This window comes from Haemaphysalis longicornis, unplaced genomic scaffold (assembly GCF_048455015.1).
Source record: "Haemaphysalis longicornis isolate Haplotype H1 unplaced genomic scaffold, Haemaphysalis longicornis Haplotype H1 scaffold_9, whole genome shotgun sequence".
Taxonomy (NCBI): domain Eukaryota; kingdom Metazoa; phylum Arthropoda; class Arachnida; order Ixodida; family Ixodidae; genus Haemaphysalis; species Haemaphysalis longicornis.
The window spans coordinates 47400458-47425449 of NW_027526460.1; the positions used below are offsets into that span (position 1 = coordinate 47400458).

Sequence of the window (24992 nt, forward strand, 5' to 3'; positions counted from 1 at the left end):
CAAAACTCACCTAACGATGCACGAACAAAATATTAATTTGGTTATCAGCGAGCACAACCTAGAGCAGCAGCACCGTGAGCAATGACGCGTTGAAAAAAAAAGCTTGAAATAAGCTTCGGTAGCCTAAGCATAGAGGGCGCTGGCGTAGGCAACGATGGAGACGTCAAAATAGTGGCCGCACTATTAAACCGTCTATGACCGCTAGCGGTTTGTGCAGCTTCGTTCTTCGCTTTTAATTGTTGTTAACCGTAGATTTCACCGCTTTTCTTTCATTTGAGCCTTCAAGAGTCAATTTGAGCACTGAATTTTTTCAATGTAGGGCCTGAGAGGCAAAATAAAACGTGCCTCGACCGGAATTTCGTTCTTCCTTTCTTGCCGTGACTTCGTTAAATCGAAAGCGCCGCACAAAATTACTTCGTAAAATCGAGACAAAAATACATGCATTTAGCAAAATTTTGTTAGAAAACTTGAAAAAATTCGTTATATCGCGAATTTCGTTAAATCGAGGTTCGTTATATCGAGGTTCAACTGTAGCTTGTATTGCGGGCAATCCCACTGCCAAGACAGTCGTCGTGGACCCACACAAGAGCTCCTGTACCCACCGAAACCATCTCTGTGTGGAGACACCAGACCACTTTTGTAAGTTCACAAGGTCTACCCAGCAAGCAATTATACAACTTCAAACTTCAGCAGCATTGTGTACGTGTTTTCTTCTAATGCCCGGTGTTTTTTCGTTCAAGCTGAAGGTTGAAGTCAATATGAACCAACTCGCTCAATCCCAAGCAGTTATACAACAATTAAATGACAATTATGCAACAATTAGCAAACAATTAGCGCTGCATCTGTTCGTGCTCTCTTTATCGTGTTTCGTTGTTTTTGTGCTGTTTATTCCTCTTAGAGTGCACCAACACACCCAACATTCCCTTTTAGAGAATTATACTGGCACCTCTACTTGAAATGATCAAACACTGGACGCAACCAAATCTGCAAAGAGGTAGTGCGCATGATGCGACTCACCATAAAACCAGGAGATGGCCACGGTCTGGAAGAACACTATAAACAAGAGCGTCATTCCCGACACTGCATAGCTGTCAACGAGTTGGAACAGATAGATGCCACCCTGCAAGAGAGAGAAAGAGAGAGAGAGAGAGAGAGCAAGCGAAAAAAAAATCTTCCACCAGACTTATGGGGGCCCACAAGTCCCAAGCTCAGCTTAAAATGAAGCGAAAACAGTAGGTCGTGTGAATGTACAGTATAGACTGCTTATAACACATGTCGGGGGAGCCACGAAAATCTGCACTATAAACGGTACCGCACCATAAACAAAACATGCATGAATCCAACCATATTGCAAGCTGCCGTTCAATCATTCCGTGTCTATCATCACTCAAACAAATGCCACTTAAAAACAGAGGTACGGTCTCTATTTCAGTTTTTTTCCACATCAGACGCTGCTGCACGGTCTTACAAACCACAAGCACGGCTTCAACTTACACTTTGTGTTTATGTTTTTAGGGCTCTGCGTTTCCTAGTGTCTAGAAGAACGAATGCCACAGAGAGGGGAGCAGCCCAGCTTATGCTGGGGAGACAATGTGATAAAAACGCAAGTAGGATTTTTTTTTTTTTTTTTTTTTTTTCATTGGTGCTTCAGCCTCACGTTTGGGATTGCAGATGTGGTTGCTTATCAGCACAACTAGAGGTAGTGGAAACCTCTGGCGTCGCGGCCCAGCTAGCTATCTCCAGATGTTTGAAAAGGAAAAGAGTGGTTGCTTATCTGCACAAGGTTCTAATCACAACTTTCCACGCCCGCGGCGGCAAGGGCCAGTGCAGTTATCATGCAAACTAAATGGTGCCTCTTTTTTTTTCTGTGTCTAAGCTGTAGGAGAAATAGGGGTGGAGGCTGCGTTGGATGGCTGAACCATGTTTTTTCTATCTTTTTTGCGACCCCGAAACAATGCCTTAGCTGCACCGACCCGCCAAAAATCACACTATAAACTGTATTGTGCTTCGGGCAACTGCATTATAAGCGGTACACTTATCCATTGAGTTCTATGGGAGGCCCACCAGTAGCCAGGAAAACATGCATTATATCCGCTCCCGCACTACAGCAGTTACGTTATAAAAGGGTCCACACCGTACAGGATTCCTTCATAACGACTCCTCCGCTCACCACTCGAATACAGACCACCCAACCCTGAGAGAAATCTCCCGTTGAAAATGCCTCGGTAATTTGTTTGAGCCATGGCGCCAAAAGGCACCTGGATTCTATTTCCCATTCCCATGTCTTATTATACTCGAATCCCCCCAAACTCCGGAAGCAGACACCGTTGCTCTCTGAACTATTCTCAACGAGCTCGACAAAAACATGAAAAGAATGGACCTTCTTCCAGTAGCGATCTCGGGCTGCCAGTTCAGCATTGTCAGCAGTCACCTCGGATAATATGAACAAAAGAGCACACCCTCAGCTTGCTGCTCGGGGGGCGGGTATGCTTTTTAGCGCTGCTTGTTTTTATGTGCTCTTTTTCAACAGCTCGTGGCCAATTCGCACACGCACATCAAAAGAGCTTACAAAGGAAAGGGGCAGAGACATTTGAGGCTCATTTCGCTGCGAGTACACGACTCTCAGTGAGGGAGTAACAAAGACAAGAAAAGCAAACAAAAAGGCACTTTGCCCACTACAGATTAGTCTTGAGGATATGAACCTGCTTCCATGGCATTCATGCGAAAGGTACCGGTGATGGGTGGGTGTGGGAGGGACTGAGAGATGCGAATGTTTTGTTCACGAGTTTTCTGACAGCGAGGCCTTTCGCGGTGTACTGGAGTGCCATTTTTTTAGTTTGCCGTGGTGGCCGCTAGGATGACCGATACTGGGAAAAGCTCGCTTTGCAATGCTGGTACAAGACACATAATTTTAAGCTTCATACGTGCCACACATGGTTCCTTATAAGAGAGACAAGGAACAGAAGCAAGTGGGGTGACTTGGTGTACAGGGTTCATGCTGGTTTATGATATGACAAAATTAGAAGGTTTTTCAAGATGTTTCAGGGATCTCCGTGGAGATTTTGAAGGACCAGATTGTTTGTTAGAAATGTAAAAAAAAAACGATGTTCAGGGGAAGACAAAGGATTGAAATGATGAGAAAATGTCAAAAATTGGAACATTGCTAGAGCCAATATTTTAACAAGACGACCTATCTTCAGACAAATTGCCTTGTTGAAACAATGGCTCCAGCAACATTTCTTTTTTCAGTGATTTTTTCATCATTAAGTACTACCAGTTTGTGACAAAATGCAAACTTTTATTTACTAAAGAAGATCAACCACATAGCAAACATTCACTAGGGCCTTACCGGTTTTATACTTATTAGAAAGGGAAATTCAAGAAATTCAAGGATTTTCAAGAGTCTGTGAAAATTCCGAGACTTTCAGGGCCTTGACAACGACCTTCTTTTTTAAAATCAAGGGTTTTCAAGGTTTTTCAAGGATCCACATGACTTCTGGATGCAGAATTCTTCACAATACACAGTGTAAGGAACACTCTGCCAAATTAACTCACACACACATGTGGACAACACACTGCACCCCAGGAGTTAGTTAGCAAGGGTTAGTTGACAACCCCCCCCCCCCCCCTTCCCCCCTTTCAAACATGAGTGCTCCTCACCTGGGTGACCATGCTGAGGCCCAAGAGGAACTGGAGCGTGCAGAAGAAGAGGGTCACGTACGGCCGGTTCCTGTTCAACACGGGCCACACGTCGATCAGACCCGCTATCAGGGACTCGGCCGTGCAGAACTGCAAGAAGACAGCACCAGCAGCAGGTGACTGACGGGCTGGCTATTCAGGGGTTCGAATTCAAATTCACTTTAATTCCCAAAACACAAGTTTGGTTCATTCGAAAGATTGCCTAATTAGAAACATACTGACACCACTTTTAACGTACACTTCGCTCAAATAAGCGACGTAATTAGGAATAAAGGGAAGGGCCACGCGACCCACTAGCTCATTTCCCGCAACAGAACCTATGACGTCATATGCCCAGCTGTGCGATTGGCTGAGGCCGCCAAAAGCAGACGCAAATGACACAGGGCTTATACGCTTGCCGAACGAGCTATTTGCACTTAAATGTAATGCACATATTCCTTTTATAGAAGTAAGAATGGTGGGGTAAGTATGGAAGTTACGAAAGCACACGTAAACGTTGAAGTACCAGAGCGCCCTGTTGTTGGTACTGCGCACACTTGTCTTGTTATTGCTGCATAGCAGTATGGCGCTTTCAAGTTGTCTGACATCACACAGGCCGCTTGGCGTAAGCGAAAAGGAGCCATGAAGACAAAATACAATGTGGGTTTATTAGAAAGACTGCTTAGTCCCGATAACAATGATACCAATATCATCGCAATCTTCGAACAAATAACGGAGATATTAAAGAAAACGTGTGAAGCAGTCGCGACCCCCTAGCCAATTTCCCGCAACTTTTCTATGACGTCACGGAACCTTGTTTGTGCGATTGGCGGCCGCCTAACTGACCTGTCGCGACGACACATGACTGGACGTCTGTAATGGGGCCTCTAGTTCCATTTGACTGCATCACTTGAATGCTAACGTGCAGTTAATGCACTAAAAATTATGTTTTATTGTTGGCCCGTATGACGTCATTCTTGCTCATGACACGTCACTGTGGTGCAAAATTTGAAAGTTTTTAAATACTTCTTGCTTTTTTTTCGTTAAAAAACATCTTTTGTGGCTCTAATGGAGCTGAGTGAGATACTGAATCCTAGTTCTTTCAAATTACGTGAAGTTGTATTTTGTCTTCATGGCTCCTTTAATTAACCCTTTGAGGGTCGAATGTTTTTTTTAAAAACTTTCCCTGGTGGTCAAATTAGTTTATTGCGGATTTGGAATGTACAAAATGTTTAAAGTCAGGATTAAATGGTAAAAAATTATCAGGAACAGTATTTTTGGGTCAGAATCACTTAGAACTGAAAAATGTTCAATAGTATTTCAGAGTGTGGTATTCCTTGAAACACAGGTCTATGCACAGTGCCTTATCGCAGGCTGCACGCATAAAGCGCATGTCCGAAAATGAGCTGTCTTCTTCCGAAGAAAGACTGTCTTCCGATTCAGACTCGGTGAAAGGAGCAAACTCAGAGTCAGAAGAGTCATCGCGGTCGGTGTCATCAGAGCGGGCAGTTCGTTGGGCTATATCGCCGCTTTGCCGTGCATCTGAAGAACTCGAAGGCAACCCAGTAAACGAGGAGAGCGAGAATAACTCATGAGCGCCGGTAATAAACAAGCTAATAGCAGCGCCAATATAGATAGAAATCAACTTCCGCCGCCCCCGCAACGGAGTCTCCGATTAGGTTACTTCAGTTCCAAGCAAGGAGGGCAAGAATACCTAGTGAGCGTGGGTAATAAACAAGATAAGAGCAGCGCCAATATAGATTGAAATCAACTTCCGCCGCCCCTGATAGCGAGCGCCGATCAAGTTTCGCGCGCCTCCAATGCGATCACGTGGCGAAACTGAAACCACGAAACACGTTGACACGTACAGACGCTGTAACGCGCCGAAGCCAGAGAGTTCTGTTTTTCACCGCAAGGAGGTAGCACAATCAAATTTCAAACACTTCTTGTAAGTCCCAGGAGGTGGCAGCACCTCCCAGGGAGCATGCATCGTTAATATGGCGCGAAATTTCAAACGGATGCTCGAAATCGTACCCGTACGGCAAAGACCTTGCAGGACGGAAAACTGCCGCAGTACACGTACGGCAAAAACCCTCAAAGGGTTAAGTGACCCTGTTTGTCGAGTACTACACCCCATGTTTCACAACACGAGTACTTTCTACCGTAATAAAAACAAGCCAGGCGCAAATATGGTCAAAAACAAAGCAAAGGCAGGCAATGGTCAGCCACGGTATGGTGGCACCATCTGGGAGGACTGATGGTAAACAAGGTTCTGTAGTTCGCTGAATGCCTAGTGTCGCGTTCGCGTTCACTTAAAGGCCTGCTTTTGTGACGTCATCGCAGATGACGTCACGAAACATAAGATTTGGTGGGAGAATCAACTTACATGGATTAATTTCTTAGTGAATAAAGCATCATATGCTGGCGGACAAGTGCTGGCGGCACTATAAAGCGCCAAATCTTTTGAATAAAACAAACTTGTACATTGTCTCCATGGCCCCTTTAAATCTCCATCAAAGGCTCGCCTAGTAAGGCCTCAAGACGCACTGGTCCACAAGAAAACGACATCAAGACATCAAATAATGAAGCAGAGCATACAGACCTGTTACCCCTCTTGAGTAACATGGCAACCCAATGCTGGTATTAACACACTGAGGGTTTTGGTAGGGAAGGAACGATGCTTTTGGGTGGGAGGAACGGTGGCCAATCATTGCGGTAAGCCAATGGCAGGGCCCAGAATGCAATTTGACACGCTTGTGCTGCAAGATTATGTGGTACAAGCACGGCATTTTTTTTTCTTTCTTTCTTTCTTCCTGGTAACTGGAATCAAAGCAATAGCAAGAGGTGCAGCCTGACAACGGCTCCTGCTCTGAACTCAGGCAGGTTTTATTAGCACATTTGTATATAGACACACGTGCACACAATTAGTACATCATATATAAAAACCTACGTAGGTCTCTAACAAATATGAAACATGCCACACACACTTGCATGGGGAAAGATATTAATCACAAAACCTAAGGTAAGAGATGAAGAAGGTGTGTGTGCATGCATGTGCGAGAGAGGGCTCTTGTGTCACTTTTTTTTTTTCTCCACGCTATGCATAACATTAGGATGTCCGTAGCAGCATCACACACCCATTATCACGATTCAAAATGCAACCACACCCTCGTCATCATTATCTCTGTTGTGCAACGTCAGCACATGCAGAGAGAATAGCATCTACGTCTGTCTTGTCCCCTTTTGATCCGACCAGCACTCCCTTCCATGACGATGATGACAATGTCAATGATGATGATGATGACGGGAAAGCATCCCCCACCTGGCTGTCGATGCCCACGACCAGCAGCATGAGGAAGAAGAGGACCGACCAGACGGGGGCGGCAGGCATCTTGGCCACAACCTCAGGGTAGGCCAGGAAGGCCAGCCCGGGCCCTGGGACAAGTCATCAAAAACACGCATGCACACCAACGCCGCAAACAGGGTATTTTTTTCACAGAGAAGCTGTCTGTGGCTAGTTTTCTGAAAATTTTTCCGTCCACGGACAATCTTGCGACAAAGCCAACTTTCAGGTGAATGCTCTGTAGCTCTCAATGTAACGCGGATACCTCGCAAAAAATTGTGCTGGAATTACCCGCCAGGATGACATCATTGTACTACCAGGGGTGAGACAGCTGAATCATATTTGGGAGCAGTTTCTGGAGCAGCGAAATCTCGACTTTGGAGCAGAAGAACCTTGATTTGGAGCAGTTATTGACATTTATTATGTCACCTTAGGAGCCTAAGGAATCACATGTGTGGCAACTTGGGGGAAGGGGAGTGCATTTTTTAACCAATTTTGAATGTACATAACACTGAAACAGCCTTTCAATAAAGTTTTTTTTCTACCAGAGTATCACAAGGTACGAACTGCACTACCTTTTTGCAAACCATATTTAAATTCTTAGGCTCTATGCATAAATAGCGTATGGAGGGCCGCTGAAAATATCGAATAGAAAAACTAAGCAATCATAAGGCATTTTTATTAGCAGAAATTATTATGTTTGTAATCCCAGACTTGGCTTTACACACAAGTGTAGAGCCATGACAAAAGTTGCGCAAAACGAGGTGACAGTCGTCGCACCCCACCAGCCCTCCCATTTCAATCCCCAAGGTGCACGCCCATTACGATCAAATTTGAGTAACGTTGGTACGTTTAGCCACCTCCCTCTTGACATTAAATTTCACTTTGGGTAGATGAACCATTATTACTAGCATGCAATAAAAGCTTGTCCTGCTACGGACACTGCTCCAACGTTACATTTTGCGGCGATGTAGCCTGCGCCGCCACATCTGCAGTGTCGATCGTCCCATTCCTGCCACTCGCAAGCTCACTGTCAAACGCAGCAATAACTCTGCTTTTCATAACACCGCAATGGGTCAGAAATTTCACTTCAAGCACGCAGCACCGCGCCTCACACTCAAGGCCGAAACACGGTGAATTCGCGGGCACCATGTTGTTTTTGATGAACTCCCGTCTTTCGAGTCGCGCAACTTTTGGCAACAGATCAAACGACTGAATGTAAACCCAGCCGCCCTCCATAGCCAAAACCACGGTAGAAATAAGCAAAGAGCGCTCTGCCTAATGAACCACGAGCAACTGCTTCGCCCGGCTGCCATGTTTTCTAATCTTAACTCTTTCGCTACCGCCGGAAAATATACTAATTTTAGGGGTCCAAGAAAACATTTTTTTTCCTGCTAAAAAATTGGTTAGGCACTAATTGCAGGAACACAAAATGCAGATTATTTAACGGCCTTTCCAATAACACCAGTTTTTTGAAGGTTTTTATATATCATAGTTGTAAAAAAAAATATCAAAATCAAAATTTTTGTGAAGTTGTCGAAAAAAATGATAAAAAAGGAGTTGTGTTTAACAAACCACCTGTAGTAGAAAAAAATTAGAATATACATTTTGTAGGGAAACATTTGAAAAACACTCCCTAGAAAAAATGTCGACTTGCGCAGAACAGTTTGTCAGATATAAAAAAAAAATGTTTGCATGCATAGTGCTCGTGTCATGCGGTGAAGCCCAACCTCCAATTCAAAATGTGCAATTTTGGGTGGTTTCCTGGAATAAACCTGGCGGTTTGTCATTATCAGAGGCACCAATTTGCCCCCACATAACGTAAAAACATCACGTCAATGGCTGACTTTTCATTTACAGCGAGCACAATATTTGGGAATAGCACGCGATGCGGAAAAAAACATGCATGAAGTTGAAAACGGAACGCCGTGGCTGATGCTTGTTGTCGTTCACGGTCAGTTATCTCTCAAAACATAAAGCTGAGCTTTATTATCATCTTCTTACTCGCAATTGTAGCCTTGCTCGCAAAAATGAGGTACGATGAGCTAGAATCGTGCCCTGCGATCTTTGGCCGAGTAGCAGTTCCGCGATAAAAAAGATCAGCACAACGAGCCTCCTCTATTGCAGCGCCACCTAACATTTTTCAAATTAAACAGTACAACAACTTATCGGAGACTCCGTCCGAATAGACAGTTCAACTAAGCAGCAACATTAGACACCCGGATATACCCTCGCATGGAAACGAAACTGGAAGGCGAACAGCTGGCAGTGTAAGACCGGTTTGAAGCGCTGTCCTCGGCGGAACAGATATCTGGCAACTGGGTGTGACCTTTTGACTTGCATCTGAAGTTCTTATCGCAGAAATCGGGTTAGGGTGGGGGGAAATCCGGAGCGCCGTGCTTTGTTCGAGGATCAGTCGCGGACACTCAGGCGCCATGGCAGGTAGCCTTGAAGTTGGGTAACTGCGTAGTAGCGCTAAATATGAATTTCGCGATGCAGAAACGAAACCGAAACTGTTGTAAACTGTTTGCGAATGGTCCTGGGGTAAGTAGAACTACCACAGTACTTAGAACAACGTGCGCAAAGGCAATAAAACTGCCTAAAATCATAAAGTAGCTTTGCAACCAGGCACTGCTTGACATTTTCAGCCGATTTCTGGGATTATTACTGTCAGAGCGCGAACCTGACGATTTAAAATCGTTTGTTAGTTCCCCATTCACGCCCTGATAGCAAAAAACAACCGCTGGTGCAGAGTAATTACGAGTTGCGCGCATTCTTCGTTGGTAGCAGTGACGCGCGATGACCACGCCCCTTTTCCACACCCAGGTGATTCAAAAGCGTCTCAAAAATCCCGTTTCCGTAGCAAAAATGAAAACAAAACTGATTTTGAAAGGCCATTTTCTGATCTAACTCCGAACAGCTTTACTTGTTCGAGAAACGCCTGGAACGCTATGAAAAGGCGCTCCCAAAAGTATCGATCAAATTGATCGATTTTGATAGGCGCGGTAGCGAAAGAGTTAACCACACCAAGATGGCAGCGCCAAGTAATGTCGTTCCTGAGATAGTTTGTCGCCTCAGAACACGTAAGCATTTTTTCTGCAGGACTTCGCAATGGTTTTCGATGGGAAAACTTTAAAAACTCACAGAATATAACATGTGCAACCCTACATTGTGACTTTCGAAAAAACTATTTTGGGGACATCTTTATGAGTTTTTTATTGAATGATCAATCAATTAAACCTTTACAAACAGCCTTGGGGGTGCTGAGAGATTATGCCGTCAGTAAGTATTTTTCCCCACTGAAACTGACGGGAGCGTTAAAATCCTTGGCTCTCGGACTGTTTCGGAGCAGTTTGGAGCAATTTTTGCAATTTTCAAGCTTTCAGAGCAGCCTGGCGCAGGAAAACAGATTTTTATCAAAACTGTGCAATATGCGCAGCTGTCTCACTCCTGTACTGCGTTTCATTTACTTGTCATAATTAGCTGGTTCACACTGAAGTTGTAAACACTGTGGAATCCCCATCTGCTGGCAATACGTGGTGGCCATCTCTGCAGGGAGCATGGTTACAGTGGCTGTGACTCATTTTATTGACACTATCCCGAAACAAATTATATACCATAAGCCACTAAGACGACTCCAATGCTATACGTCATACTGAGTTTCACTCACTTTTCATAATTACATGGTTCAGGGTAAAGTTATAAATATTGTGCAAGTGCGATCTGCTGTCAATACATGGGATTCCACAGGAGGGAGACCGACAGCTCAATGTTTGTCTGCTAGAACAAAACTCTAGTGGAAGTATGCTCAATGGCAATATACTAGCAACCGTGTTCACTGTTTTGCTTCAGGCACTCCTTGGCCTGCGCTCAGCTTCGCTGGTCATCCTTCTTCACAGAGTGGAAGGGCCCTAAATTTTTACAGAACTATTTAACTGAAGAGTAGAATTGGACAACCTAAGCTCATCTGGAGATACCCTAAATGTCTTCTAATAAAATGTCAGGCATGATTGGTTCAAAATTGTTTCGGCTCGAAGGCATTCATGCTGTTGTGAGAGTCACCCAAGAAACGGGGCAGCATCCCCACTGACAGCACTTGCCTCTGATTTATACGGGTCCCCCAACGTTATTTCTGCAGTAGCCATTTGTGAATTGCCGGGCAGTCACAAAATAATGTTACTTTCATTGTGAGACACCGTGAGTATGCCACAAACTATTTCGATATTCGGTTCATTTGGTCGTAATTGGCCAATTGGGTAAGTTACAGCATCACAAGTTGACTGAAGGAAAGTAGCTGGTAAACCGCCACCTTTTCATACGTTTTTCTCACTGCGTAACTTACTTTAGAGAAGTTCTCACTAAAATTTCCGCGAGTGTTGTTCCACCAGTGCATTTCATCAACCCGAATAAAGTTGTATGCTGTCCTCGCAGACCTCTCAAGGTGGAACTCAAGGGAATAAGGGCTAACTGCCTTTAGGGCCTCTGTCAATACACCTTTAAATAAGCCCCCACATGACTTTAATTGCACAGTCCCCGAAACTACGCATGGAACTGCTCATGACCTGAAAGCTACATTACAAAAGTAATGTACGGACGGATTGTCACTCACTCCTGCCTATTCCCTTATACTACCTGCCGCAAGACATAAATAGGGCCTCTTCCCTATACTACCTGCTGAAGACATAAATAGGACATCCACATTTCTTACACCTACTTCCTTTTAATAACAATGTATTTACTGCTGTGGAAACACAATTCAAAGTTAATCGGGAATAATGCCAGAAGTGCTTCTTAAAAGTTAACACATTATTTTAAATCAAGCTACCGTATTTCAATACTCCTTACATCAATGACAATGTTATTTTCCCCCTGAAATTAATCACTGGTCCACTAAGCTATCACCCCGTAGAAGTGATCACAGAGTTCATTGCTGCCAAAGTGTTATTCACTGCAGTTAGTCCACCCAAAGCAATGATTACCACATAGGACCTACTTTTACTACCACTTCAAAGTATTTTGTGTGTGCCACTAAGGGCCGTATCCCGAGTCCCTCCTCCACTCCATTTGCTCCCTTCACTCAGTTGAGGGGAGGATTCCGCACTGCTTATGCATGGGGAAATCGCTTTCAAGGACCTCCTCCACTGGACGCTCGAGTGGAGGAAGGAGTCGGAATACCAGGGTAAGATTACACCAGCACTGAGGGAACAAGGTCTGCCCCCTCCCGCAACATGACCACTCCCTTTGAAAAGGGAGCAGGGCAGCCCGCAAGCCAAAATGGCACTTACCTGAGCGAAACACATCGCCAACCTGCTGGTTAGTCAGGTGGGCTAGGTGGCCCAGCACCGAGAAGATGACAACGCCAGCCACGATGCTGGTGAGCGGATTGATCACGCACAGCACCATGGAGTCCCTGCATGTGAGGAGAGAGAGCCACAATATAAGCAGCGCCAGTTCTCCAAATGCCTTGTTAGATGGTTTTCTTCACCGTAGAAGGAGAACAAGAATGTTCAAAAACTTCGAAGGCATGGGCAGTAGGGTTGCCACCTGCCCGGTTTTGGACCGGCCCGACCGGTTTTTTAAACAGTGGGCCGGTTGCCGTTCCATACTTAAAACCGGCCATCATTGGCCGGTTTTTTGGCCCTCGTGCCATGATTATGTCCGTTTTGGAGTTTTATAAGCGTCAATTCAACAACTAAGACGACAAATATGTGTCGACAAGCTGCGCAAAGACACGCGAGGAGAGAAAATACGCGGGCGAGTGCGGCCTGAGATGAAGAGGGAACTAAGGTAGGAACAAAACGACGAAATACTGCCGCCGCGGTCAGAAATTGCGGTTACTTTTCAGTAAAGCACATACAGAGCAATAACCAAGCTCTCAATCACTTTCAGTACAAATGTTATGTTGATTTCTCTCTAAGAAAACGCTACAATAAATGGAGCCGCATGTCAAAAACGTGGCCTCTTTTTTAAATACAAATTAAATATTTTATATAACACGTCCCCCCCCCCCCCCTGAATGGCCGGTTTTTTTCTCGGGGAAAGGTGGCAACCCTAATGGGCAGTTAAATCTGCGTGCACAAAAACATGTGCCCTTCAACAAGGCAAAGCTTTTCCTACTCATAAAAGAGCGTGTTTTTTTTTAGAAGCGACTGCATCTCATTCACTCGCCTTGTCCCTCCATACGGCGTTGTCCGCACCCCTCCCCCTACACTAAAAAAAAAAAATAATAGTTAGCGCCGCCCGGTTTCGATCCCACGACCCTGTGGGCGGAACGCGAGGTACATGGTGCTCTTCCCACTGCGCCACAAAACCGAGACAGAATCAAATGCTACGAACGTGCCTTATATCCTTGACTCATTCGAACTACGTCAAGATGCTACTGATACAGTGCATGATGGGGCAATGATTAACACTTGCAATAAAAGAAAAGAAAAGAAGCTCCCACTTACAGCTACAATGATGGAGTAAAGGTCGTTGCTACAGCGAAGCCCCAAGCACACCACTTAGAGAGATTGACCAAGATTGGCCAATAAAACATAATAATCATACGCGTTCCCGACACGTTTCACGCGATTTCAGAATCAATCCAACGGAAACACCAAGTGAACCCCACGATGCGTCGCATCTACACAGGGTTCCCCTCGCGGGGAGGTGGGCGCAATTTTTTTCTTTTGCATGTGTGGAATGCTGCCATGACAATTAGGCTCTTATTAAACTTGCAAGTTTTACCCGACAGTAACCGCCATGAAACAAAACTTCATCAATAAACCGGAACATGATGCATGACGGACTACAGCAGGACTGCTAGGACGAAAAAAAACAACTTTCTCCCAACGCTGTCCATGAAAGACACCTTCCCATGTGCACTTAAAGGGACCCTGCAACACTCTTTGAGCAGTGCAAGTAAACCTGTGCAACGTTTAGATTACACTGCCAGGAATACCTGAGCCAAATATTACACGTGCACGTGAAGCAGCGAGTGCGCAAATTGCTGTGAAAGACGTGGCAAAACCAATCGCGCTCTCTTCAATTTTTCTCATTATGCACCCCTAGCATGGCCTAAATGACGTCATTGCGGCCAAGGCTGTCCTATTGGCTGTCACTGGTCAACTTTGCGGCTTATTTCTCGCATTTACTGCGACGATCCGTCATCGTCGGTACTGTGTACCAACCTCTTCTATGCCTGAACCTGTACGCACAATTTTTTGTTTTGAGTGTGCACGGAGTTTGAGTGACGAACTCAATACTCCTCTTTCAACCAGACCACTCGACAACAAACGTTTATTGCTTCAAATACGCCCTACCAGCCTGAGAACGCGCTTGCGGGCAGGCAGCCATGCCTGCTTTTTGTGCCACCAGACCGGAAATAGACCCCTCCACGTTGCGGAGAAAAGGAGAAAACTCCCGAGCCTGTGATATATCGAAGGCCGCGGAAGAACACCGCCTCCCTCTCCGTGAGAGAGCGCGCAGCTTTCGTCGCGTTGTCCGCGGTTGAGTTGAGAGGAAACAATTATGCGCGATTTCTCATCACGTGTAGTTTTGGTGATATTGAGCGGATTTTCGTAGTTGTTGCAGGAGGAGTATCTGGGACAATAGACTTTGCCCCAAAAAGCATTTCGAGTAGTCGATGTTAAGGGCTGCAGGGTCTTTTTAAGAGACTTGCCAGCAACAAGCAGGTGCTCAGCTGTTAGGAGGAGGCAAGATAGGGAGACTGACCTGAAGAAGTTGTGGTTGAACTTGTTGTAGCTGCCCAGTGCAATCACCGATCCAAAGCCAATGCCAAACGTGTAGAACACCTGGGTGCCAGCTGCTATCCAGACCTGAAGATTAAAGAGCTCTTGCGAAAAGGTCTCACCCATTTTTACAATGGGCACCAACTGAACTGAAAAATAGTTTTTGCAAACAACCTGAAACCCTTTTCAAATTGCACAGAGTGCAGGTGCACTTGGTTTCCTTAAAACACGTGTTCAACTTTCGATGTAGTACCCATGTATCAGTCAGAACAAATTGATTGCTACAAATGATAAACCAAATACTACCTACAAAAATAATATCAGTACACTTCCAACTCACAGCCTAGCAGCTATCAAATCCTCGATAAAAGTCATTGCACTAATCAGTTTTCCCAAGACTTGGTGCTATGAAGAGCATACCTTAAGCCACACTGCCCAAGGTGAAAAGCTCAGATCAACTCCAGCATCAAAAGGTTCCAGTGCAAGAAGCCAGGATGCAGAAAAAGGCTCATCAACATAACCGCTGTATTTTCCAAGCCCCTATCTCTTGGGCGATAATGTACTTCTTGTAATCCAGAACAAACTCAGGCAAGCTATGCAAAAACACCCCACTGGCCAAAAGGAACACCATGCTGACTAATTATAACATCACTATTACTACGTGGAACACCCCGTCAATATTTTCTCTCAAGCGACTCCAAAAGCCAGCTACCCACCCTCCTTTCCAAGCAGGGTTTTATTCAGGTATGCATGGCCAGGGGCTGGATTAAGAAATGCAGATGGCCTTCATTTTCTTTCCTTCAAGCTGTTCTATTAGTGATGAAAACCTACGGCTGCAGCCTTAGTGTAGCACTGAGCGTGGTGTGCCGCAGGGCTGCTCCTTTGGCCCGCCCATATTGATGTCTTATTCCACAGAAGAAACGAAGATCAGACTCAACACTTTCACCACAGCAGGTAGCAGGCAACAAAGCCAGAGAGAGGGCCCACCTGTGGCTCCAGCAGCTTTTCCCACTGGGGCGTCACGTAGAATTGGAGGCCCAGTGTGGCACCTGGCAGGGTGACGCCCCGCACCAGCAACACCACCAGGATCACATACGGGAACAGGGCCGTGCACCAGATGATCTGCGACATCACCGATAGATTTCACACTCCCCTCAAAGTATAGTCCTCACCCTGCACTGCCCTAACAGAAAGACCTGGCTTTGCTGAAGCAAACAGCAGGCTTAAGTTCTGCACAGATACCCAGGTACACACGCAAACAAAATTAGGCTCCACAAATGGCCACTCATTCAGAGCATGATGGCTCTGTTTGCTAGCTTTCACACCTGATGCTCCCAACCCAACCCAAGCAAATTGTGCTGTAATTTTTGGCACCTAGGTTGACACTGCGAATGTTTTCATGCAAACGATTTAAAGTAAAAAGAAGAAAAGAAAACACCGGGATGAAGGCAGTAGCAAAGCTAACGCAGAAATTTTGCACAGCATTATAGCTAAATGACTGATGTCAGCAAGCTAAAAAAAAAAAGGTGTCAAACGGGCAAGTGAAACGACAGTTAACATCCAAGATTAAGAATTAGGGGGGCTGCGGCGTCATCACCACAAATGCAGAACATCAAATCCAGGTAGTTCAAAAGTCAAGAGCCTCAGGTCGGTAACAGCAACACCATAGGTTCCCAAGGAAACCTGCAATTGTGCAAGATGCAAGAAAGCCTATGCGCACAAATGACTGTGCACACTAATTAAATGATGGTCCTGCAGAGCTGACCATTATAGCATGGTCATCATCACTGGCAAATCTCCCAGATTGGGCATGTACGAACTGAGAAAGAACGATTTAGTTGTGATGATGATGATTATGATGGCCCGTTACGTTTGGCCAAGCTGGACTCCAGGCCGACGCAGGAGGTCGACACCGGACGCTGAAGAAGCCACGTTTATTGTGGCTCACTTGCCCACAAAAGAGAGAGAAAGAACCCAGCGGCGGAGCTCAGGTTTGCTTTTAAGCCCCGACATCGCGAGGGAGAGCGGGAAACAGCACAATCATAGTTGGCCCATGTGCGCTGTGGCACGCAAGAACAGCGTCTCCCGTTTCTTACACGTGCGCTCGACTGCAGGCGCTTTGGAACAACTGGTCTTGCTTCGACACTGATGGACGGACAGACGGACACACATGCACTTCAGCGTCAAAGCTATCGGCCAGTTGAGCTGGTTCTAACATAAGCGTTCCAGTGCAGGCGCTTGGACAGACTGGTTGTTTGGCACTGAGTAAAGGTACGTTTGCGCTGCAGCGCAACAGGCCTCAACAAGTTTGGAATGCCACTGCTTTCGAAGAGTCATTTTCGACTTCTGGTGACAGCAGTCATTCTCATTGGCCAATCCCCCAAATGGGTATGTGCAAATTACTCGAGTGAGGATAAGGCGAATTGGCATCACGCCTTGTTATCAAGGAAATAAAACAGTGCTCAGAACAGTAAACAGTACGATGCAAAAAAAAATCTGCACACACATGTACATTGCCTTCCCGCTTTTGCCACAGATGCGCACGCCTAGGCCAACAAAGCAGTTACTACTGACCTTGCCGCTCTGGTGGATGCCTCTCCAGGTGACGAAGAACACCACTACCCATCCCAGGAGCAGACAGAGGGCCAGCTCAGGGCGCACGCTCCCCACATCCGCGAGCCCCGTCGAAACGTCGAGCACACGCCGCCTGCAAAGCACCACGCACTTTCACGCCCCTCTGACGCTGCAATCCTTGACAGTATATTAAGGGGGGACGTGGGGATCGGAGTGAACTTTTTTGTTTTTTGGCGTAGAGTGATGAAATTCGGCAAGCACATTGGAAAGCACTCCAAATGGTGAAATTTAAAATTTCATGATGATACCTTCAGTAGTTCTTGTGTTACAGAGGTTTACATGTTGCCCGCTCGTGGAAAGCCTAGCAAGGTATTGACACATGCTAGGAAGTTCTGAATACTTCTCAATTATAGTCAAAAGAACACTACAGGGCAAGACAGTCTTCAAATTTTTTTTACACCCTTCATTTTTTTTACAGAAAAGAATAATTTCACTTGTAACCTATAGGACATAATTGACCTAGCCATAAATTCCACATTAAAAAATAACGAGGCCCTAAAATGAAAATCCAAGACTGTCTCGCCCTGCAGAACTCTTCAAGGATCGAAATAAAACAGACAGGGTCAAAATCTGCCCAGTGATTGCCACGCTATCCTTTCCACGAGCAACGAAGAACTCGTAAAATGCACTTTTGAGAAAACGGCTCTTAAAGTTTACGATGATGTCACAATTTTCAAACTGCACCAGCAGCATAGTCCTTGCTGTCGTTGCTTGGGGACAACCTCGCATACCTTTGCCCTTTGATTTGGTGCATCTGGGATGCCTTCCTGGCTCATTGGAGGTTTCTATGTGTAGGCCTTTAGATGGCAGAAGCACCAGTTTTACGCAGAGTGTACCAAAAAGTTTACTATGGGCTACTAGGGTACCTATATTTTACTTCATGTATGCCTAATGCATAGCTGTCTCCAAAATGAAGAGTAAGGCATGGTTTTTTTTTATTAATGTGCCAGCAGACTTTCAGCTTATTTCTGGGTGTCATAACCTTGATGAAGCTACAGCTTAGTACATGAGGCTGTTCAGTGTCAAAAATTATATCAGGGCATCACACGCATAAGATGAGCTATTTGAAGGCAGAATATACATTTGTTTTACATAATTACAACATTAATATTATAAGAATGCCATGCTCTTCTTCAGGCGAAAAAAGCATTGCAAAATGGACATTATAATTGCAAACATTGCAAAAATAGAAAAAAAATAGTGACACTAAATTTTTTTTAAACGCAGTAACATTACGGCATCTTCTCTAATTAATTTAATACTGAAAATATAATTGTGTAATCCCAGACTTGGTTGTACGAACTAGTTTAGAGCCACGGAAAAAGTTTCTCAAATAAGCCGGGTTACGTGGTTCATTGCACCCCCCCCCCCCTTCCCTACAATCCCCGACGCGCACGTTCACCACGATCGTAATTTAGGTAACCTTACTATGTTTAGCAACTTTACTTTTGCCATTAAATTACACTTTGCGTACATCAATTATTAGTACTCGCGCGCAATAGCAACCGATCCCGCTATCGGCCGCTGCCCGAACACGTCGCGCCAATGCAGCGCGCGCCGCAACTTCTGGCGAGCCGGTCATTCCATTCCTGAAGCTCGCGAGCTCGCTGTAAAACACAGCAATAACTAAGCGTTTTATAACACGGCAATGCGTCCAAAAGTTCACTTCACGAACACCAATTGTACACGGACGCACCGAGTTTCCCACTCAAGGACGCACCACGGCGATGTCGCGGGCACGTTTTCGATGCGTCTTTCGAGCCGCGCACTTCCCTATCTGGCGCACGATCTCAAGCATTATCGCCGCGATAACGATAGCGTCACTGTACGGAATCGCAAAGCATGAAACCACTGAACGGGAACCGAGCCGACCGCGAAACCGAGCGACACGGAGTGCGTGCGAACTGCGCGTCAGCCAAAACGCCCGGCGGCCATCTTGTTGTGGCCATGGCGGCACCCAATCCGGAGAGCCGTCTTAGCTAACGCGGCCGGAGAGCCAATCGCGTGTTAGATTCTATCCGTTGCTTCGTTTCACCGTCTCTCATTTTCCGCCGTTTGTGCGTTTGTGAATGAGCGACAATGAAAGCAGCGACAGGAAATCGGAAGTTGAAGACTCTGCCAATCTAACGCGACCAAGATGGCGGCGCCCGGTGCCGTCGTTCCGGAGATACAGCGCTGCGAAAATTGCCGTTTTTTCGTCATTTTGCGGAAATAATTTGTCACCTCAGCTGACGTAAATATTTTTCTTTGGCACTTCGCGATCGTTTTCGACGGGGAAACTTTGCAGACGCATAGAATATAAAACGTGCAATCCGAAAATGTGACTTCCGAAAAAACGATTTTTTGGTCACTTTTCGCCATCTGATCCCCGCGTCCCCCCTTAAGGGGGACTCACCAGTTAACACTCCTATGGGACTAGTAATTAGTAATTCATGACCCTCAGACTTAAAAAATTGCGTACCGATGTGAAAAGTTTTACAAATCCATAGAAATGTTCCTAACGGCATAGTTTGCTTCTTTTAGAAATATGCATATCACTTCCTTACTGAAACAAAAATTAAACGAGACACATCTTTGTTTATCTGGTTCGCACTAGCTGGCGCTATCTGTGTAGCACGTGGCAGCTTTACTTCTTTATTTCAGTACAAACGTGACATATTTCTAAAATAAACAAACTAAGCTGTTGTGAATGTTCCTATTTATTTGAGAAACTTTTTGTATTGGTGCACTACGGTTTTTAAGCCTGTGGGTAATGAAGCAGTAAGCCCCAAAGGAATGTTAACAGGTGAGTCCCCCTTTTTAAAGGGGCCATGCACACAAAGCACACGTTTGGTTCATTCGATAGATTGCCTCGCTAGAATCATACTGACACCACTTTTAACGCACATTTCGCTCAAATAAGCTATATAACTAGGAAAAAGGAGGAATGGCCATGCGACCCTCTAGCTCACTTCCCGCAACAGAACCTATAATGTCCTATGCCCAGCTGTGCGATTGGCTAGGGCCGGTAAAAGCAAACGCAAATTAGGCAGGGCTTATAAGCTTGCCGAACGAGCTATTTGCGCTTAAATATAGGGCACATTCTTTTTATAGCAGTAAGAATGGTGGGGTAAACAATGAAAGTTACGAAAATACACGTAAACATAGAAGTTCACGGAAACATAGAAGTTCCGATGCCCACTGCTGTTGGTACTGGGTGCACTACGCTTTTTTAACTGCACAGCAGCCCACCGCTTTGGAGTTGTCTTACAGGACACTGGCCGACTGGCGTACGTGGCGTTGTCTTACGTGACCCTGTTTGACGAGCATACCCCATGTTTTAAGAAACGATTACTTTCTACCATAACAAAAACAAGCCAGGAGCAAATACAGTCAAAAACATAGCAACGGCGGACAACGATCCGTGACTGACTTTGGTAGTGGCATCTGGGATGGGAGGACTGGCGGTACCGTAAGCAAGGCTGCAGAGCCTAATGACGTACTGGAAGTTTGTTTGAATACCCGCCCTCTTGACTGCATGGCAGACGTTAAGAAAACACACGATTTGGCGGAAGAATGAAATCTTAACCCAAATTGACTAATTTCTCAGTGAATACGGCATCGTTTGCTGCCGGACAAGTTCTGGGGGCACTGTAAATCACGAAATCTTTCGAATAAAACAAACTTGTATTTTGTCTGCATGGCCCCTTTTTAAGGGGGACACTGATGCTGTGAGCACTGCCTAATCAGCCACCATGCTGTGTCAGAGATGTATGCACAAGGCAGCCACTCTTAGAGGTTAGAAGCACACGCAGCTAGCTGGCACCACACTCCTCTCTTGCTTCTGACTTCTGTACCCCTGATCAGAAGGCATGGACTAAGACAGCTTTGGCCCGCACTCATAGCCTCCAATGCGCCGCCACACACAAAGAAACACTTCCGTCCCTGTGAGTAAGGTCCCATCCCCAACACGATCTTCCCAATCACAACATTGGACCTTTTTCCAGTAGTGCTCTGCGCATGCGCTACTCTTGCTCCCAGCAAACAATCCGCCATTATTGGGGGGCAAAATGTAAACAACACGATGCCATATTGGATTGGCCAGTCGTGAACGCCGAGACAGCTTAGTGCTCGGCTTAGCTTTCTGAGCCCTGAAAGCGGTAGACAGGTAGGCGGTACACGGCTGCCATTGAAAAATTTGTCTGCCACCAAAACCATGCGTTCCTCAACTGCGCAGGGCAGGCGAAAAAAAGGGGGCGTGTTCTTCTATAATACCCCAAGTGTGGTTCAGGCGGTCACCGCAAGAGGGCTACACTAAAAAAAGGTCCATTGCTATTCTGCTGATGCCCACTGAAGGGCAAAGCATCGTCCTAACCCACTTTGTTCCCAAATTTGCTCATTCCGTCCCTCCACAAAGCTCTGGCCTGCCCCAAACTTTTCATCCCATTCATTGGCAGTGAGTGCGACCACGGGCGGCACTGCGAAGCGTGCCTTCGTGACGTCGGCTTAGGGATTCTAGCATTTGTCACCTGCTTCACTCGGGCTTGCTCTCCCTGCTGTTTCTTTGCGCTCGTTTGAATTTTGATGCTTGCCCGTACCAGAATATGCGTGTGCGTAACTTTTTATCTTAATAATAAACTTAAAATCGCATACACTAGCTCAAGGCATGTGTAAAAGTATAGTTTTGGATACCACTATGAAACAAACATTGCCAGCGTCGCCCTATTCCTTACAAAACCGGTCCTGTGCGGAGCGCGAAGAGTCGCAGCCAGGCGTCAGCTCCTGTATTAAGCAATCTTTCGAACAAAGGGAACAGCCAGGTGCTAGTAACCAACAACAGTGAAAATACAAGACCAAAACAAATTCCAGGCCTTCGGGGCTGTGGGTTTTGGCAAAAGGCGTTACTATTCTCCGTAATCATATGTAAAGTAAAACAGTTTTTGCAAACTTGCCGAACGCTCGAAAGTATTGCATCACATCACTTTACGTTGTCATGGCAAGAAAGCCTTATGCCGACATGCACTACGGGCTGCAAAAACTGTAGGTATTGAGTTCCAAATAACCCACTTTGTGTATAGGCACGTGCTGGTTTTATACCAGTCTTCTAACCAGTATGGAGGTCTATTTAGCAGAACGAGTCACGTCTATGGCACAGATACAGTAACACTATATTTGTTCAGACCTGGAGGGATATTTCAGTGCATTTCCCACAGCCGTATCTTCCCAATATTGAGATATGCATTATAGGAAAACTGCACTCGAGCTGATTAGTGGAGGACGAGGAGACGACTTTTTAACAGTAAAATCGAGTTGATTAGTGGTACGGGTCCCGAAGCCAGGACAAGAGATTAAGATTAATTTTCTTCAATCCATAAAACACCACCCCGAGTAGACCAAAACCTGTTCTTTACGCCTGGAAGGGTTGGAAAACAATAGAGCTGCTTGGAAATATTCACCGGTTTCCATTCTTGAAATATATGCACGTATACTATTTATTGCATTCGTTAGAGGGTATATCAAGCCTTTAACGCCAAATTAACCTCATAACTGTTCAGGTTGAGAGTCAGTTCATTATAATAATGATGGTTACGATAGAAATTCGGAGCACAAAAGCCGCCTTCGAGTACTCTGGACAATGTTGTCTGGGGCGCGATCGCAGTGGCGTAGCGCAAATCTTCTCATTGTATTTGCATGTGAGTAGACAACGCATGCTGTGGGTATGCACCTACTTTCACGCAGCCATAACGGAAGCCAATATGTGAAGGAGGGAATGTATGCCATACAGCAAAACATCCACGCGATCTTTGTGAGCCTCCCAAATATCCCCTAACCTACTAATAACACATTTGTGATGGTGCAGAAAAATTAATGCGTTGGGTGCACAAAAAAACATTCATCTGATACAAGTCAACAACAATGAAAAAAATAGAAGACAGCTGCTTTATTTCCCGCTGTGCGATAGGAGTGTAGGGGCCCGCTGCTTGGTACGTAGCATTAGACTGTTGGGTCTTCATTAGAGCATCTCAAAAATACTGTAGGGAAGCCTATAGCATTTTGAATACTTAACGAGGAGATCTGAGCGCTGAACCTCGCGAGTCAGCGAGAAAGGACGAGTTACACAGGATTTTCTGGCCGATGCTCTGAAGACAGTTGTTCTCTCTTCTCGTGTGTTGCAAACTTGTGGGGGTTACGCTTGAAATTATTCAAATGAGTCGGAAGCTGGTAATAATAACTGAGTTACTAGAAACATGCTTTTTAATGCTCTAAAGCACTAATGCAGGCGATTTCTAGTACAGGCACTGTTTCCCTTCACAAGCGGAGTGTAGCAGACGACAGCGGCGTGAGTCCCTAAGCCGACGCCAGAGCCAGGGGGCGCCACTCAAACATCTCACTGCCAATAGGCATCCATTCTGCTACTCAAGTAATCCAAATCAGGCATTCAGCCAGGCTCTCTTCTCCGGAGTAGCAATACACGGCAGCCCATTACGAAAAAGGACCCATTTAGCAGTGGCTTTTTCATAGTTCATACACAAGTTGTTCACGCGTTTCCCCAAACATCCCGCTTCTTCCTCATGGTCAACTCACTCCCAGTACTCGCTGACCGGCGTGCGGAAGCTGCCATTGAGGGTGCCGTTGCTGCCGGGCTCCCTGCACTGGTCGGTGTTCCAGTCGTTGTCGCAGTACTGCCACGGCAGGTTGCTCGTGAAGGACGCAAAGAGGTAGAAGAAGATCCACGCCACCACTATGATGTAGTACACGTTCGAGAAGAACACCATCACCATGGACGCTATGCCCACACCTGCGTTTGAGGGGGAAAGCCAAGAAAAGGGGCGTGAAGACAGGAAGGGCAGGACGCACTGGCTTCACTTCTTTCTGTCGCAGCCCTGAAAGGCTACTATATGTCACAGAGACGTGAGGGCGAGTGGGGCTCTGGCATCGACAGTGACTGTTGTCAGTACAGCGTTGGGCAGCAAAAGTGAAGGCATTCCATACTCACAATACCTCTCATAAAAAGACTGCCATCGAGGTATAGGTGGCCGAAATTGTGTAGGCGCTCACTGCTGGAATGCCTACAGCTTCACGCCGTCCTGTTAACAAACGTGAAATGGGTCTACAGCCTAACCCACAACTCGACGTCACAAAAGAATATGGTGGCAGAAAACGCGCTGGTAGGTACTTCAGCTGAAATTGCTACAAATGGGCATAAAAAATTAAACACAAGCAGCATAACAAAAATTGGCCGCGTATCTGCTCCTTTCGTTGCAAATGTCGTCAAAAGATGATAGTATTTGTAGACATTTGCCAAGGAAATGCCCCCCTTTCCTTTCCCGCTCTCCTCTCATGCTGTTCCTGTTCCGGCGCGCTCATCCCAAGGTAAACACACTAAACGTTTGCTCAAGGCAATTTGAATTTACCGCGTTCCACTGCTACAGGCCGGGTTCCTCGATGCCAGCGCTGCAGTACGGCGGAGACGCGCGTGAATCGAGGCGGCCGACTTCAAGGTTTATAGAACCGCGTTGCCGTGCTCCACGTGCGTTCCAAGCAGAACGTGGAAGCTAGCTAGTGGAACGTTTCGTTGCTGTTGCCGCGTGATTTCTCATATGCCGCCAGGAGGTGTCGCGGGC

General features: G+C 45.9%; 1 protein-coding gene across 2 annotated transcripts in view; it reads right to left on the bottom strand.

The window, feature by feature from the left end:
* Positions 1 to 24992, bottom strand: part of LOC144152180 (sodium- and chloride-dependent GABA transporter 1-like) — a 58428-nt gene that overhangs the window by 14742 nt on the left and 18694 nt on the right. For both annotated transcript variants that reach the window (XM_077683404.1, XM_077683405.1), the window contains exons 4-11: positions 23953 to 24166; positions 17329 to 17461; positions 15742 to 15876; positions 14738 to 14841; positions 12307 to 12431; positions 7001 to 7113; positions 3661 to 3789; positions 1018 to 1120 (exon numbers count right to left, since the gene is read on the bottom strand). In XM_077683404.1, the coding sequence (XP_077539530.1) occupies positions 1018 to 1120; positions 3661 to 3789; positions 7001 to 7113; positions 12307 to 12431; positions 14738 to 14841; positions 15742 to 15876; positions 17329 to 17461; positions 23953 to 24166 (1056 nt within the window). The remainder of the gene's footprint in view (positions 1 to 1017; positions 1121 to 3660; positions 3790 to 7000; positions 7114 to 12306; positions 12432 to 14737; positions 14842 to 15741; positions 15877 to 17328; positions 17462 to 23952; positions 24167 to 24992) is intronic.